The sequence below is a fragment of the Vipera ursinii genome (assembly GCF_947247035.1).
Source record: "Vipera ursinii genome assembly, chromosome: 2".
Lineage (NCBI taxonomy): Eukaryota > Metazoa > Chordata > Lepidosauria > Squamata > Viperidae > Vipera > Vipera ursinii.
Genome location: NC_139513.1, coordinates 171,951,974 through 171,970,300, shown reverse-complemented (window position 1 = coordinate 171,970,300; position 18,327 = coordinate 171,951,974). Strand labels below are relative to the sequence as shown.

Below are 18,327 nucleotides of genomic sequence, written 5' to 3'. Positions count from 1 at the left end.
AAACTGCCGTAAAATATGGTCGTGTGACCACGGGACACTGCTAATGGCTGTAAATGTGGCCCAGTTGCCAAGTGCCTGAAATGTGGTCATGTGATCATGGACGGGGCCTGTCAAAACTTTGAATCCAGGTCATAACTACTCCCAGGTAGGTCCATCAGTAATCCATGTTTAACCACCATTTGCAGTTGTGACAATGATAAGAGAGTATGTTTGTGACAATCCTCACATTTATAGCCTTCACAGGATGGGTAAAGCAAAGGAGACCTGAAGTAAGATCATTAACACGATCATGATTTCACTTAGCGACCAGTTTAACGACTGACAGTTCCAATTGTGGTCACTAAATGATGACTACCTGTATAGCATATTAATTTTCTGCCGCATATTTTTATGCATAAAGAGCTAATTAGAGGAAGCACGTCTCATGTCCTGATTCTGGCGTACAGAATAACAGCTACATCCTAGATGCATCATGAAGGAAATGGTGCCTTAGAGACAAAGCAAGCGATGGAACTGCTAACTTCATTTGGAAGGCTTGCACTATTTTTTAATCTGGACTCAGAGAAGCACTGCAGCTGTTTTTAAGCACCTCATGGAAAGAGTAAAGGGCTACCTCAGCACACCATTTTTCTTGATTGCTATCACTCAACAGCCCTGATCTGGCAATGCAACACAAGCTTGAGGCTGCTGTTACTGGCAGATCTTAAGAGAGAGAACAATAAATGGCACAAAATCTGCAGAATTAAGTCATGAATCAGTTTAATTTTGCTGAATAAAATGCATAAAGGGGAGACCTTCCTAACTCTCACCGAGCTTCTGAATTAATCATTTGCTTAGAGGGCTTGGTTTTCTTTTAGCCAACTCCGTTTTGTTTTATGGTTTTTGAGGGAATCACAGATCTCACATTCCACATGCATTCCATGAAGTACAAGAGGCCTGGACTTAGATCAGGCATATATATATTCCTAGTTGATGTGACAAAAATCTTACAGAGTATCCACATATGTATATGGTGTAGCAATAGTATTGGGTCCAACATGAATACTATTATACTTCAGCAAGCCCGACCTTCAGTACCCACTCAGAATACATTTTCCATCATTTTCATTTAGTAGGGTTTTTTTTATGAATGTGTGCTGAGCAGAGTCACCAAGTTGGGGCAACTATTTAAATTGAGTAAGTAACAACCCAGTCATTGACTAGGGGTGGTGGGAATTTGCCGTCTGACATATCTTAAGGATGCTCATTGGGGAAGTATGGCCAAGGTCCATGCAGAAGCCTTCAATTAAAAATAGAATGTCATCCCATCCTTGTAAGGACCATTTCCAGCAAAAGTTATTCTCTTCAAGGAGTCTTGTGGCACAATGAAATTTTAATGGATTCTGGCTTTCTTCATCCATGTTCTCAGTGCCTTGAACTAAAATCCAGCTAATTAGTGTAAAAAAACCCACGTGTTTGTCCCTACAATTCACTATTTTGGATCAGCAGAAACTATATAAGAACTATATGTATAACACTCTCGTATTATTCTGGGAAAATATGTAAATAAGCCCCCTGGCCAAATTGAGCTTTCCCTCCCAGCCACCCCAACCCATGCAGCCTTATGTGCTGCTGTTTAAGTGTCAGGGAATCAAGAATTTGAATGTACTCAAGAAAACACCCAGCACTACTATGTCAAATAAGCATTTAACAAAAGGGCAGGAGGACAGAGAAGACTCAGGATTCAGAAGTCAGCATCCAAAGGTAAGGACAGTGAGATTTGCAAGCCCAACATCACTTGCCCAAATATAATAAATCCTCCACAGGTGTCAAGTCCCAAGCATCTCATTCTGCCCTGCCCAGAGAAGAGCTAGGATGGGAACCCCCCACCCCCACAGAGATGTCCAGGAGATGCATGGCCATAGCTTTGACTTCTGCTGCAGATTCACACACACATTGGGCAGGGCTAAACAACCCAAGCCTTCCTTCTTCACTAGTTCAGGGGAGAGAGGGACTAGATAGGAAGAAGGCAAGCGAAGAAACCGTCTCCCCACCCAGCACTGCACCGCCCACCCAGCCACACACACTATCCTGCGCAGGCTGCTCCAGCATTTTTTAGCCTTATATGGAATGGCCGGCGGCTTCTCCATCCCAACAGGATCCTCCTTCCAGGGGGAGGGGAAAGAATAACCCTTCTGCAGGCTAGATTCAGCCCCTCCCTTCTGGCTGGTTCCCCTCCCCCCCATGCTTCCTGCCTCCCAAAGAGGAGGAGGAAAGGGCTTCCTAGCCCACCCACCTGTGTCTCCAAATCCGAACGGGAGAAAATGGACTAGCCAGCCTACATGCACTAATAGGGAAGGATGAAGGCCAATCCTGCATGCTCGTTCACTGCTTCCTTCCTTCCTATCCACCCTACCCACCAGCAGACAGACATGCATACGTGCACCCACACGTACACCAGACCTAAGCTTCACTTTTATAACAGCCTGCAGACACCCTTTCTGCCTCCACTTCTCAGCCACTGCGAGGCTGAGTCAGCGTCTGCAGTCCAGTGATTCAGTACATCAAAGTGCAAGGCTCAACTTCCCTTAATTCCCAGTTTACAACTTTTAGCAGGACCAGGGCCAGTTAGTAACAGAAAGGTTTCCCCGTTAAGTATCCCCATTCCTAATTTGGGAGAGAAGACATTTTCCTTCCCCCTCCCTATTCGAGCAGAAGACAACTTTAGAGCTGCTGACCCCGTTATGTTGCTTCATACAGTACATAGCAAATTGACTACAACAGCCCTCCAGAATGGTGGTGTTGGGCAAGCTCAAATGCAGATATAAACTGCTTCAGAGTGGTCTACCAAGGGTGTTCTTTCAACAGTGCTTTGTATATTTGTCACAAGGCTTCAAATTGCAAGTTTCACCTTCTCCCACCAGCAGCCACTAGTTCATCCATGCAAGCCTAATTGGCTGGTTTTGTTCTTCCTTTATATTATTTCTTCAGTCTCATGAATTACAAATCAGTCTCTTTCAGAGCTAATCCTATATTACCCAATTTCATATAGTTGCAAAGTCAGGGTCTTAATCAAATAGGGAATTAGCCTATTCTTTTAAAATTATATATTTAAAGTTATATTGTAAAATAGAGAAGTTTTAAAAAAATAGGAACAGGAAAAGCACGAAGAAAAAACAACAACTCAGGAGGCATCCCAGACTCGAACCATTACAAAAATAGCACTTAACAACTCAACTTTCATCACTTATCAGGGGTGTCAAACTGCTGCCCGCGGGCCAGATGTATCACGCCAAAACCGCACCCACCCCATTGCCGGCAATGGGGAAAAAGTTGCGATACATCATAATGTCACGTGACATTGAAAGTTTTACACCCGTGACTTATGCTACATCCACACAATTTCACCATGAACTTCAAAAATCTGTGAAGAGTCATAGATTGAGCAGATAAATGTGGCCCAGTTTCCGTCTCCTGCAGAACTAGGGTTGTGAACAGAGAATCGTTGGATAGATTATGGTCCTAACTTGCTGAGATAAGGTGCATTGTAGAACTGAGATTGTAACAGTACGGCTAAGCCGTGTCAAGAGAAGCCTTATAAAATCAAGCTCTCCTTAAGCAATGTATGGGAAGCTCGAGGTTTCCCAGAAATATTGCAGAGCCCTTTTCCTATACTAGACATTAAACCCACCCTTCTTTGGCCCCAGCTATATTGAACTACACTGTCTAACTCAGGAGTGTCAAACTCAATTTCTTTGAGAGCCACATCAGCATTGTGGTTGCCCTCGGGGGGGCCGGGTGCGTGGCCTACTGGGTGGGCATAGCCAGCTCTACATCATTGGCATCAAGGGTGCCTATGGGGGCCTGGGCAGGAGTGGGACAGATCTGAGGGTCTCTGGCAGAAGGAGGGTCTCTGGGCCAGGGCCAAGGCAGTGGGGGCCGTTCCCTCACTGTTTCCAGGATGGCTTCAGGGGCCACATGAAACCACTTCGCGGGCCGGATCTGGCCCCGGGGCCTTGTGTTTGACATATCTGATCTAACTGGTATGGACTTTGGAAAATATGGGTGGTATACTCCCATCACACTTCGGGTTAGGCTGCTCTAGAGTAGAAATGGAAAACAATGATCTCCCAAAAAGATATTGAACTTCCAGCCTTCCTAACCAATATGGTCACGAGTTGGAAATGTGGTCCAAGAGCCCCTATAAGCCACATTAAGCACCTTCCTCTGTGTCATGGTGAAGAGGAAGCTCTATGGACCTTGCTCAGCATTAAATCTAGACAAGGGTAATATTTGATAAAGCGTTGTGTGTTAAGGGCACTTTCAGCAATCCTCCATATTCCTTTTCTCAGAATAGAGAGCAGTAGCCAAGGAGAACATTGATCATCTTGACTTAAAAAAACACTGGGGACATAGAAGGAAGCATAGCATATAGATAACAAGCCAGTTTCTTTTGGAGAAAGAGAATATTCAAGGGCATTTATGCCAATAAGCTGTTCATTAGCTCTTTTGTCCAACTAAGTTCAGAATCTCCTGTACTTCTTTTACAGCCTGGGCCACAGCAAAGCTGCTCAGGATACACCTCCTCCACATTGCCGATCATGGGCACAGCCCAAACATTAAATGACTAATGAGTCAAATACTGCTTCCTTTTAATTGCTTGGAAAAATTCAGCATCATCCAGAAGCCAACTCCAGCAGAAGATAGAGGAGATGTAGCCACCTGCAGATGGCAGAGAGCAGCAGCAACCCCTTTTAATACCAATTTTTACATAAGGTAAAGGTAAAGGTTCCCCCGCACATGCGTGCTAGTCGTTTCCGACTCTAGGGGCCGGTGCTCATCTCCGTTTCAAAGCCGAAGAGCCAGCGTTTGTCCGAAGACGTCTCTGTGGGCATGTGGCCGGCATGTCTAGACGCCAAAGGCGCACGGAACGCTGTTACCTTCCCACCGTACTGGTCCCTATTTTTCTACTTGCATTTTTACGTGCTTTCGAACTGCTAGGTTGGCAGAAGCTGGGACGAGTAACAGGCGCTCACTCTGTTACGCGGCACTCGGGATTCGACCCGCCAAACTGCCGACCTTCTGATCGACAGGCTCAGCATCCTAACCCACTGAGCCACCGCGTCCCTTTAAGTTTTACATACAAGTCACCATAAACTAGTCCCCCCCATGTAGTCTAGAAGTGCAAGGCAAAACAGGCAGCCTGAGTGCAGTTTAGCCTGATTTCCTTCCACATATAAGGTTTATGGGAAGCTGCCAGTATTTTTAGGCATAGTCTTTCTCCCAGTGGACCAGAGTAGTTGGGGGATCTATTTTAAGCTACAGCTTCTAGCCTCTTTGATATGACAAGATAGGAAATCTCGCCAAATATTAGTGGGCAGAAGAGTCATCATTCTTTCCCACACTAGCTAAGACTCAATGGAATTGCAGCCCAGCAGCATAGGATGGACCACAGACTTCCCACCCTGCAGTAAGGTCCAATGGTAAAGAAAGGGGGGGAAAAAACACACGCTTCAAGCCAATTCATTCCTTCCCTGGAATGCAGCCATGCCAATATTACAGGCTGAGATCCTATTGTGGCTGCAAGAGAGCAGCGTCAGGCCTCCAAGGCCTGTGTCAGGCCAAACTGGAGTACTGACCTTGTAGAAACACACCGAAAAAAAGGCACTGCAGGTCTGACTAAAGGCTTTCCAGAGGCTATCAAGGCAGCCTCCAAAACCTAGGCGCATCTTTTCGCCCTGACCCGCCCTTTCTCTGTGGCTGCAAGTTTCTAACTTTGTTCCCCCAGCCAGTCTGGCAGGAGGGAAGATCAAAGGGAAGTGGAGTGTGTGTGTGTGGGGGGGGGGGGGAAGAGGACTGGAAAAGAAAGGAGGGGGCAGCGCAAGGGGAAATCGACCATGGTTCTGGAATCAAAAGCAGATGAAGCGGGGAGCCCTCCTCCCAAACCTCACTCCGCCCCGCCTCCACCAAGAAGTTAACGGGCCTTTCCCTAGCCCAGGGGTAGGCAACCTTGGCTCTTTTATGACTCGTGGACTTCAACTCCCAGAATTCCTGAGCCAGCCAGGCTGGCTCAGGAATTCTGGGAGTTGAAGTCCACGAGTCATAAAAGAGCCAAGGTTGCCTACCCCTGCCCTAGCCGAGAACGAGAGCGCCGAGGTGTGTGCCACAGCCAGAAAGGTTTAGAAACACAGGGATGAATTACTAAGACTGTCCGAGGAACCCAAGGCAAAGAAAGGGAGGCCGGGCCGGGGAAGAAACTCATTATCTTCGGGGGTAATGAGGCTTCGGGGGGGGGTTGATTGTGGGGTGGGGTGGGGTGGGAGGAAGGAGGAGGAAAAAGGCCTTCCCTTTAAAAAAAAGAAGAAGAGAAAGGCAGAAACGGGAGTGGGCCACTGCCTTCTCACCACGCCCAGAGGCGCCGTCGTAAGGCCAACCCCACCCCTTAAAAACAGGCCCCGGCCGAGCGAAGTCCACTTCTCCAGAAAGCAGCAGCACCCCGTTTAGCAAGCCCCACGACACACACACACACACACACACACACACGGTAACATCCCGCCAGGCTGAGGATCACACACACACACACACAAACACACCCCCCCCTAAGCGGGAGGGGCTCCAAAGCGCGCCCCTCCCCTCCGCACCTGGGCCTCGCCAACTGAGAACAACGCGATCCCTCCCCCCCCCCACTTTTCCAGTCTTCACCGCGCTTCTAATGGGAAAACTTTTCCCGACGCTTCCCATGTCCCTTTTCCCTGTCGCCGTATTTAATTCAGGGCCGGCTTAGGGGGGTTCCCTTTGATAAACCCCTAAGTCAGGGGTCGGCAACCTCGGCTCTTTTATGACTCGTGGACTTCAACTCCCAGAATTCCTGAGCCAGCATAGCTGGCTCAGGAATTCTGGGAGTTGAAGTCCACGAGTCATAAAAGAGCCGAGGTTGCCGACCCCTGCCCTAAGTCCTTAAGGGAGAAGGGCGGTATATAAGTCTAATAAAAATAAAGATAAAGATAAAGATACTCCCCACCCGTGACCGTCCCAAATACGTACGACCTCCCGGTCCAAAAAAAAAAACAAAAAACACACCTTTCCATCCCGCCCTCCCCCTCCCTCCCTCCCTCCCTCCGGACTTACCGATAGAGACCAGCTTGATGTTCTCCCTCTCCAGGAACTCCAGAGCCACCGACACGTTCTCCAGCTGCATCTGCCGGAAGGTGGGACGGGTGTTGTATTTGCGCCCCATCTTCTTCTGGCTCAGCACTTCGAGCAGGGCAATGAGGCGCAGCCCGTCGCCCAGGTCCGCCTGCAAGTTGGCGATGCGCTTGTTGACGCATTTCAGGTGCTCGTTGCACCAGCGCGTGAAGGTGTTCTGTTGGATTTTCTTCCAGGGCGCATCCTCCGCCAGGTCCTTCTCGGTGGCCGGCATCTCGGCAGCCGCCTCCCCCTGGGCACCGCCGGCACCACCTCCTCCTCCTCCTCCTCCGCCGCCGCCGACGCTGACTGCACCCGCTCCTGCGGCCTGATGGAGTCGCGCTTGAGACCCGCTCATTTTAACTGGGGCTTGAGGGTGGGTGGGACCCCGGCGCTTGGGTGGGTTGGGTCCGGGTTTAAAGGCGCAGGATCCTGCAGATTGGAAACAGAGGAGCGGGAGATCCTTAAGCCAGGCGGGGTCAGGAGCGGAAGGCGAGATTGATGGATGGGAGGGAGGTGTGTGTGTGTGGGGGGGGCGTGTGCTGGGAAGGTACGGCCCCCTCCTCGAACGAGTAACTGCCCCGAGGCGAGCAAAGACAAAGAGGAACGAGGCTGTGGAAAGTTCAGTAAACCTAGAGCTGCGAAGGAGGGAAAAAAAAAAAGATGATTATCTCGATATCAAATCACCACCCAGCAGCGTACCAAAAAAAAAAAAAAAAAAGCTGCAAGCCTGTGTCCCTACTACAGCGACAGACTTGGGATGCAGAGGAAAAAGTCGAAAGCGAAGATTTTTTTTTCCAATCCTGTACGGCGCTCACATGCGAGTCAATTCTATGATAACCAAGCGGGTACTTTTGGTTAAACGTCATAGCAGCCTTTTCCATGTTGTTATCTTCCCTTTAGCGCCAGACCGCTCTGGATGGGGATTTTGGGAAAGCGCCTGATTAGGCAAGAAGCTGGACGGGGTAACTTAGATGTACCTACTGAAAAAACAGGAGTGGGCGGGACAGCCAGCGAGAGTATAGATTAGGAAGGACAATGCTGCAAAAGTTTTGGGAGAAGCCCAAACAGCCCCTTCTGTAACACTAAGGTTTGAACACTAAGGTACACGCTGGGGTAGTGGGGGATGAGGAAGTAGGGGAGGAGAGGAAAAAAAAGAGGTGGGAATTCCAGCCAGAGCTAGACAAGGTGACTCACGGGCCAGACGCTGATCCAGCCACCCCACCTTCGCTTTTTCTTCCACTCTGGGGAAACAGATGAAAGGGCAGGGGGAAAGAGGGTGGGATGAGGAAGGAATGGTAAATTTAGTCCTCCCCTCTCACCCTTCAAAGCAAATGATTCAGGGACTTTTGAAGGCCGGGAGATAGGGGGGAGGGGAGGGAGAGAGAAGAGGGGGTCAAATTCTGAGGAATATGGCAGAACAGCCTGCCAGAAAAGCTTATTTTACTGTTCAGCTACAAAGCAGAGGTGAAATACAGCATCTACTGCCTTGCAATCTGTGGCTATGGTACACAGAGATACCCAAACTTGTCAGCTAGGGAAACAGGCTTGACACCAAGAGATCAAGCATTTAGGTGGGTTTGAGGCAGACCATTTCCTACCCCAAACCAGGAAAAGTGCTTGGGGGAACCCTTCTGGGCTAGTGCCTCTCCCAAATTCCTATACTAACTGACCAAATAGGAGCTACCTCATTTTTCTCTCTCTCATGAAACACCATTCCTGTCCTCGCCTATCCCGCCCCCAGCAATGGAAACCCAATTCAGGTGTGAGCTGAAGAATCTACCTGTCTCAGTCTGGCTGTGTCTCCTTCAGCTGAGTCGAATATACCTAAGAAGCAGCAGCTGTCTTTCTTTCTGCCTTGCCCTCCCCTCCCTCTTTCCACAAGACTGCAATAGGGCCAGTCTCGGCTTGTCATCACCACCCTTCTCGCGGCTTTCTCTCACTTAGACACACAAATACATGCAATTAATCTCCAGGCAGGCAGGCAGACTAGCATAGCTAAGGGCAATGACTAAGGAACCTCACAGAAGAAGTATCTGGTTTTGTTCAGAGCTCTAATTGTGCAATAGGGTGCCTCTGAAAGTGTGTAGTCCTTTCAAGCACACACCCACGCATGCACAGATTAGTACAGCCTGCACATGCTGATCCCCCTCCAGATGTGATGAATGATAAGCTCCTGCATTCTCAAAAATCAGGGCCAATGGAATTCTGATATTTGTAGTTTTAACACATTTGAAGGTACCAACTTTTTTTTTTGGGGGGGGGGAGAGGACTGGATTGGAACATCCAGACTGTAACAGTGTCTTGACTTGCATGTTCAGTCACTATTGCTTGCAAAAACAACAACAACCCTGCAGCTCTATTGCTAATGGTTGGCGCCTGAGGCCTGTCACTTATTTCCATGCCGCAAGAGATGAAAGCTTTTCTGGTAGATTGTATCCATTTAATTTGTTAAACATTTGGAGGGATTAGCATTTCCCACCAAAACATGTCTGAACCTGTGCCCACCAGAATGGAATAATGTTCTTTGGAGAGCAAAAATAAAAATGCCCAGGAGATACTAGCTTCAACCCAACGTTTTATTCTGATAAGAGCATTTCCAGGACTTTGGCAGGATTTTGACAGCCAACAAATTGTTAGTTGGCAAGAAAGTACAAGAACTGATTGTTGACTCAGCGACATTTTTGGAGAAAGAATGAAGTGCTGCCCAGGAATGCCCTCTATTGGTGTATATTTGGTTGTTCTACTTATTCTTTATATAGTCATGATTCAGCAAAGTGGCTGCGATGGGTTCATAGAAACCACACCCAACTTTCCGAGATCAGTTTTGAAATGTTTCATTTGGTGCAGCTTCTTTTTTCATCATTTCATCCTGGCACTTCCTTTAAGTGAAAGGACTATATTGAAGGGTGGGTGGTGGTGGGCAAAGCAGACAAATTAATATATGGATTGGAAGCTAGAAAAATCATTGATTAAATATATATTCCAGACTCAAAAGTGAGATCTTGTAAAGTAGGGAGACCGTCTAGCCTTCCAATTCTTCCAGATACCGGCTATATATTAGCTGGAGCTGACAAGATAGATTTGTTTTAGTCCAAGACATCTCTGCTTTAAAATTTGGATTTTTTTCCTCCTGACATTAGAGATGTTACTCAGTGGAAACAGACACAGAAATCAGTGCACATCTAGTGGCATTTTTTTAATTATAATTTTCAAATGTCTGGTTACTAGAAAACTAATCTAACACCAGCATACTGCCATTGAAACAAACAGACCCTGGCAAATGTTGCTCTCCCTTCAGTCTTAGACTGATAATAATACTAATACTAATCAAGTGTAGAATAATAATCATTTGCTAGATGAAGTAATGCTAGAATTGAGGAAAAAAATTACAAAATACTGGGAATTGCAGATAAAGCTGAATGTTTTGGAAAAAAAGAAATCCGTTATTACACCAATTGCGACTAGAAACCTCAGAGCAATATCTAAATCACTCTCAGTATCTGGAAATGTTGCATTTATCAGAACTGAACATTCCAATTTTACAAAAAAAATCATCCTGCTCAGATCTGCCTATATTCTTAGATGCTATCTTAATAATTAATTCTTGGGTCCTTGTCTTGAATTAAATTTCCACCAGTCTTAGGCTGCGAATGTAATTATAGATTGCCCACACAATAGCTCAAGGCAACATACATACCTAATCGTCTTTTCTCCTTCTACTTTCCCCACAACAACAACCTTGTGGGCTGAGAGAAAGTGACTGGCCTAAAGTCACCCAGCCAGCTTTCTTGCCTAAGGAGGGACTAGAACTCAAGTCTCTCAGTTTCTAAACTGGTGCCTTAACTACTAGACCAAATTAATAAACAATAATAAAGCAGTGGCAAACAAGGAATGGAGGCATGTGTTCCAGTTTTGCAGAAAAAGAACAAAACGTATTCATTTTTGAAGCCATTACATTTCCTGAGGATGAGGATGATAATGAGGATGAATGAGTGAGCTCTGTCTTTGAGCCCAGAATAAACTAAGTTTCAAGCAAATAATTCATTCTTATCTTCTATAGTGCAGGAAAATCTAACATTAGTCATTATACAAGGTTGTTATCAATTATATTGAAATAATACAAAGCACATGGTATTTGCAATACAGTAGCAGCCTAAAGGCTCCTCTGTGTACTTACACATTATTATTTTTCCCCAACAGTAGAGAAGAAAATTAATCAAGGCAGGGAAAGCATCTGAAAACACTCCCTTTTGGTATTTATTATACCAAATAGGGAATTATTATATAGTAGTTTGCTCACCTTTGTCTTTTATTCTCAACCTCTCTGAATACTTAGTGCCTCTATGCATGCCTTCCCCACCCCCCACCCCCCTCAAAGGCCTGAGATATAAAATCCACGCAGAGCTGATTTCTTTGCAGACAATAATTCCGTTCAGGTCTTTCATTACTGCTTAGTGCTTATTGAGCATATTAAGTAATCAAGTGTTAATGTTTTCACATGATTGCAGGCCTATAAGATACTATTCCTATCCTGCAACTATGTATGGATATACATGTGCGTGCATGGGATGGAAGTGACACTAAAGTATTAGTGATTTGCTTGTTAGCTTTGTGTGAAGCCTGAAACAATGCTTGACAACTTTAAGACAAGTGGACTTCAAATCCCAGAATTGGCTAGCTGAGAAAATCTGGGAGTTGAAGCCCACCTGTTTTAAAGTTGCTACGGTTGGGAAATCCTGGGTTAGCCAAAACTTTTTTTTTAAGTGTTCCTTTATTGTGGTTTCTCCTTCTAGACACCATATTGGAGTCACTCTCCTGCACTTAATCAACGAATTTACTGACTTTGCATGCTCAGAAGATATTCCTCTTGATAGGAGGCAGCTGAAGAAGGTGTTTTGACACTCCAGCTGGAGGCATAGAGGCTGAGCATCTTGCTTCTCTAGGTGACAATGCCTCCTTGACTCCAGCTACAGGTAGTCCTCAATTTACAACCTAAACTGAGCCCAAAATTTCTGTTGTTAAAGCGAGACGTACAACCATTTTACAACCTTGCTTGCCACTTTTGTTAAGTGCATCTTTGCAGTTGTTAAGTTAGTAACACGGTTGTTAAGCGAATCTGGCTTTCCCACTGACTTTGCATGTCATGAAGGTCGCAAAAGGTGATCACACGACCCCGGGACATGGCAACCGTCATAAAGATGAGTCAGTTGCGAAGCGTCTGAAAAATGGTCATGAGTCACTTTTTTTTAGTGCCACTGTAATTTTGAACGGTCACTAAATTTATTTATTTATTTTGTTGGATTTGTTAAGGACTACCTGTATTGGAGTCAAGATGGCTTCAGAAAGGGCAGTGACACAGCTCCGCACAGGATACTATTGCCCAATAAGAAATGCTGAATTTCTGGTTGTAAATCAAAGATAAATATAGAGTAATATTATTAGTAAGATTATTGATAAGATACAATTATGTATAAATAATTGAATGCTTACCTCTGTTCAATCAGTTAATCATACTATAGATACTGTCAAAATATACTTAGGATAGGTCATAGTCGCTATTAAAACCATAGTTTAGCAAAATAACAGAGACTACAGTACTGGGGAGGAGTCGTCTTGGATTTGGCAGGTCCCTTTTAACGGATCGTAAGCCTGCTACAAAAATATTATGATTATTATAGCATCTGGGTTTTAATGAGGGAGATGGAAAGAAAATACATGCATCACACCTAAAGGAGGACAAGTTTGTTTTCCTGTCTCCCTCTGTATAGATTCAACTGTTTTTCTGTTTATGAGAGTCTGTGTGTATCATCGTGGGACCAAATATTCTGTGCAACATATTTTAGCAGTGCAATCCTATAAAAACAATCACACCTCCCACTGAGTTCTTTGGGAGGTACCACCAAATAAGCACATATTAAATGGTAAACTAAGTAGCAGCATACACATAATTTTGCAGCTGTGAATAGTTCAGACTTGGTTAAAGAATTGTTCCTTCCAATCAATGTGGAGGTGGTGATGATCCTGTAAGGGAAAGATTCAATTTCTATATTTATTGCTGGAACACCTAGCTATTTCCACAAATATACACTATTCCCTAGAGCAGGGGTAGGCAACTGTGGCTCTTTTATGACTCGTGGACTTCAACTCCCAGAATTCCTGAGCCAGCCATGCTGGCTCAGGAATTCTGGGAGTTGAAGTCCATGAGTCATAAAAGAGCCAAGGTTGCCTACCCCTGCCCTAGAGACACTACTACTCAAATAAATTGGATTATGCAATTCCACATGCACACAGTCATTTGTCTGAATTTGGAGTATACATAGTACATGTATAACTATGTGTGAATTTTACCTAAACAAAACATTGTCCTTTCTGTGATTATTTGAATAGAAGGATTGAAATGTATGGAAAAAAACATTGTTTAGTCATCAGTGGCACAACTGCCATTTTAACAGATGGTGCAAAAAGCTCTGCCAACAGAATAAAAGGTAAATCTATAGAATCTGAAGTAGATTTAACAGAACAATATATCTATTCCCAATTACAATCTACTTTCTTTCTTAACTCTTGATTTTCTCCAAACAACTAAATGGAAGCCTTCGGGAATCAAGCACTTCCCATCAGTATAATTCTACCCTATCATGTGCATACCCCCACCCAATCCACTGTTTTTATGAAGAAAATAATCTAGATGTCCTGAAAATCTGTTTTTTCACAAAGCAGAGATCCATGCAGTAGTCTTTAACCTTTATGAAACTAGTGCCTTTGAATTATTATTCCCAAGCAACAGACTGTGGAAAACAATTATTATATTGCTATATTTTAAAACAGCTCACCTATTTATTTCTGTTCAATAAAAAGAATCCATCCAGAACACGATAGCAGCACTTTGCTCTTATTACCACCTACTTTTAAATCAATCTGCTACAGGTGTTTGGGAGCTTCAGGAGAAAAGGGCACTTTGTTTTTTGGTGCAGTTGACTCCTGGCAACTGCAAATCCCTGCAATTTTTCTGGCAAGGTTTTTTAGAAGTGGTTTGTCCTTGCTTTCTGGGGGGGGGGGAAGGAACTGGCCCAAGGTTACGCAGGCTGGCTTCATGCCCAAGGTGGGATAGAACTCACAAACTCCTGGTTTCTAGTCTTATGCCTTCACCATTACACAAAGCTAGCCCACAGTTTAAATTATAATAAATAAAATTACTTCCACTAATGCTATGACCACTCAAAATCGTAGGAATAATTTTCTCATTGAAATGAATAACTTTAACTGGAGAACTTTCTGATGGATTCGACTCCCCAACACTTATGGTATCCTGTCCATAAAACCAAACATGTTTCTGACAGCTGCCATGCCATATTTTAAGGGCAAGGCCTTAAAATTTTGCCCTCACTTAAAAAGCTGCTTTTATTTGCATGGAGGCTTTTCCTGCTACCTACTTGTAGAAGAGTAGTTACACCCTGAAATATGGTCTCGTTGGAGTTCTCATAGAGTTCTAGGACAGTGTTTCTCAACCTCAGCAACTTTGAGATGCGTGGACTTCAATTCACAGACTTCCGGCTGGGAAATTTCGGCATGCAGGCATGCTGGGCAGGGAACTCTGGGAGTTGAAGTCCACACATCTTAAAAGTTGCTGAGATTGTGAAACTGTTCTGGAGAAGTGAGTTCCAGGCAACTATCTAAAATATGTGTCTTTCATAGCAGCCAAAGACATTTTGCTGCCTCTAACATTTGCAGTGTTGTTAAGAAATACAGAGGCCACTGGGGGTCCACATTTAGGTTGTGTGAAGCTTCTTTAATATTGAGAGTTGGAGTCTAACATCATTTCCTTTATTGCAAAAGAGTGTCAGCTGCCCTCTCAGATACAGAGTGACTCTTAAGAAGTCTGCTAATCTAAAAAACAGCTGAAGTTACTCTTGCAGCTGGGGCATTAGCACATGAGTGGGTATTGTGAGTAAAATATTCTCAGTTAAGCATAGAGGTCGAAGCAAAGCAGAGTTTTTCCCAACATCAGGTTTAAGTTCAATTAAAGAAAGTACTACTTTAATTAATTTAATTTAATTAGTACTACTTTTTCATTAGATTTCCTGCCTCAGGTTGCAGCATGTTTTTGCAGACCTTGGCTACAGTGGCTTGTGGGGCAGTCCTGTGAGCCAGCTTTCTTTATTTTAGTGTATCAGAAAGAGACACGGACCATTCCCTGCATTGGGGTGGGAATTCAACAATAACATATAGAATAATGATTATTTCCCTCTGTCTGATTGCCAAGCAGCCCCCTCAGCAGTTGGGAGTGTCTCTCATTCATGATGAATGAGGGGAAAATATGGCCTTGTGCTACAGAAAATAAACGCAGAGTTTTCATTTCTCCCTCCTCCCGGACCATTGTGTTTGGAGGCAGTGGCAGCCGAGAAATTGGATTCTCTAAAAAAAGGTGTGTCTGTGTGTGATTGGGAGGGATGGGATCTGTGTGTTATAAAAAAGATGGCTGCAGTTCCAAGGTTTCACCAATAGGTGGTAGGCTTGCCTCCTTTCCCAATGTGCCCCCCCCCTTCTAAAGCTCCAAGCTTAGGGACCCGTCTTCATATTTTCCCCTTATTTGGAGAGCTTCATTTCTTTGGGTTTTTAAAATAACTAGCCAGACCCTCCCCAGGGGCTTGGGGGTTGGGGATGGAGCAGTGGGCAAGAAGGCAGGACTGAAAGACGTCCAGAGAGGAAAGAGGCACACTCAATTTTATGTGTACATACAAAATGTATGTGTGGTTACAGCTAAGAAAGGGGAGATTTGATGGGGAGGGGATGGTGTGCATGAGAGAAGACCCTTGTCATGCTGCAAACATTGGCACCCTAATTAAGGGTGGGGCAAAGACGATGAGCTAGTCCTCAAATTTCAAGATAGGAAAAACAATTTAATTAATTTAATTTAACCTTTCTAGTTAATTTAACCTTCTGATTCTGTATTTAATTCCATGTTAGGAATCTCCATTTCCCTTATAAGCGTAAAATAAAAGGGTGAGGGAAATGGCTATGTTGGGCATGCATTGTTTTACTTTTAATTTCCTAGCAGCATGTGGACATAATAATGTAGCTTATGGGTATTAAAGGGCAACTGATAGCCTTGAAAAATAACATTCCCTAGAGAGAAATGATTAAGAATTCTACATTTTTTCCTGCCACAGATAAAGGCAAAGGACTATTTACACAAGCATTCTGAACCCATTATAGCCATGCTTTTAAGTCTCCCAAAGCAACTTTCTCTCACCCTACAATGAGGTTGCTTGGTACCATATATAAAAACTGACTACTTTCTTATCCATTTTAGGCAGGTCAGCTTGATTCAGTTCTTTGAGCCAGTGTGGTGGTATTTCCCAAAGCTAAAACAAGCTATGGTTTACCTTTACCTACAGTAGAATAGCCAAACAGTGATTGAAATTGCAGGAATGATGCAATTTATTGCAAGTTATTTCAGGAAAGTGCCTCAAACTTAGGATGCCAGGGAGGATCTATTAGAGAGCACCTACATGCTTGGATCATCTCTGTTCAGGTTATGCAATAGAATTCTGCCCATATCCATGGCAGGTGGATTACCTAGAATAAACTGGGGCCTTGTTTCAGGCACAAAACAAGTCATAGGGTACCCCTTTCTGCAATTCCCCAACGCATAATGGTATAAAAAGTCATGCCCACTTTTCTTGTTACATTTTAATCTGACTTTACCTTCAGCCAATTCAGAGCAGCACGTAGGATCTGCCTTACTCTTTGGTTCTTAGAACAGGCCTGAGAGGTAGCAACTGCTTAGAGACACCTAATCAGCTTCCTGTCTGAATGGGGATTTGAATTTTGGCTTCAGTGATCTAAGCAAAGACTTCTTAAGCCTGCTTCCCCCAATGTTGGCTGGGGATTCTGAAAGCTGTCATTCCGATAGTTCTGGAAGGAACCAAACAGGGAAAACTACTTTACCTCACAATGGCACTTTCTCTCCTCTCTCTCGGAGGGAGGGAGGGAGGGAAGGAGAGAAGGAGAGAATAAAAGATAAAAATGCATCTGATGTTCACCAGAAGGCATCATCAAAGATTCCTGTGCAGGTGATCCAGTTTTTGCCACCGAATTACATTTCTCAGGCCTATTAATGTGGCCAATAAGGCTTTACCTCACCAAAACTGAGGGTGGACCCATCCTGTTCCTGATGATCTTCAACAGAAAGCTAGAATGCCTTGGATAATATACAATGGTACCTTGGTACTCAACTGCTTTGGAACTCAACCCATTGGTACTCAACCCATTTGCATGTGAAAATTTTGTCCCAGTACTCATTTTTGTACTCATTGTGCCTCCCAGAACCAATTAATGATGAGTACTGAGGTACCATTGTAATTCAGAGTGGATTATAGATATCATGTTCACTGGAATTAGTGAGAATTGTCATTCAGTGTATGTGAGGCCTGGGAGGTGGATTCCTTGAAATAATTTAAAGTAGCTGGAATGATTAGATGTCTTGAATTTTAAGATCTCAAACCCAGCTAACTATGGAATGCATTCCTTTCCAATTGGGCTGTGTGTGAGGGGGAGGGGGGATAATCTCTATCATCTTCCTGCTCCTGTATTCTATGGTACTCGGCTATGTCACTTAGGGCTAATGGTGTTCAAAAGACTTAATGCACCTTTTTAAAATGTGCCACCCTCCAGGTACTACTATTTCCAGAATTCCCAGCCATCATTCACTTTAGTGGGACTTGGTCTGAGGTAATCATGTTTGAATTGCAGTAGGATTTGTTTTTGAATACATATGCATCAGAGCCACAGATTTTCCTTGTATGGTAACTTGAATATGGCATTTGGAGAACTGGGAAAGGTAGGAACCAAGTTGTCCATAAGTACAGATTCACATAAAACACTTCTGTTTTTTTCTTTCATAACCCCACATGTTTTTTGGTACATTTGTTAATGTGCAATAGGACTTTCACTTGGCCATTTAAGGAAAACCACTTTTCAAGTTTACTGGAATTGTGGCTTCTTGGATTCTGAGCAATGTTTACTGTCTCTCTATGAATTTCTATCTCTCAGCCTACCTTACTGTGAGGGGTTATTATAAGGGTAAGAAACATGAAGAATTTCCCACATGATATAGCAAGATGTTCACAGAGTGTGAATTTGCTTTGAAATATATCC

At 44.2% G+C, this 18,327-nt stretch overlaps 1 protein-coding gene across 4 annotated transcripts in view; it reads right to left on the bottom strand.

Moving 5' to 3' along the window:
* Nucleotides 1–18,327, bottom strand: part of FLNA (filamin A) — a 79,704-nt gene that overhangs the window by 59,587 nt on the left and 1,790 nt on the right. For all 4 annotated transcript variants that reach the window (XM_083355751.1, XM_083355753.1, XM_083355752.1 and 1 more), the window contains exon 2: nt 7,108–7,596. In XM_083355751.1, coding sequence (XP_083211877.1) covers nt 7,108–7,522 — 415 coding nt within the window. In that variant the 5' untranslated portion in view covers nt 7,523–7,596. The remainder of the gene's footprint in view (nt 1–7,107; nt 7,597–18,327) is intronic.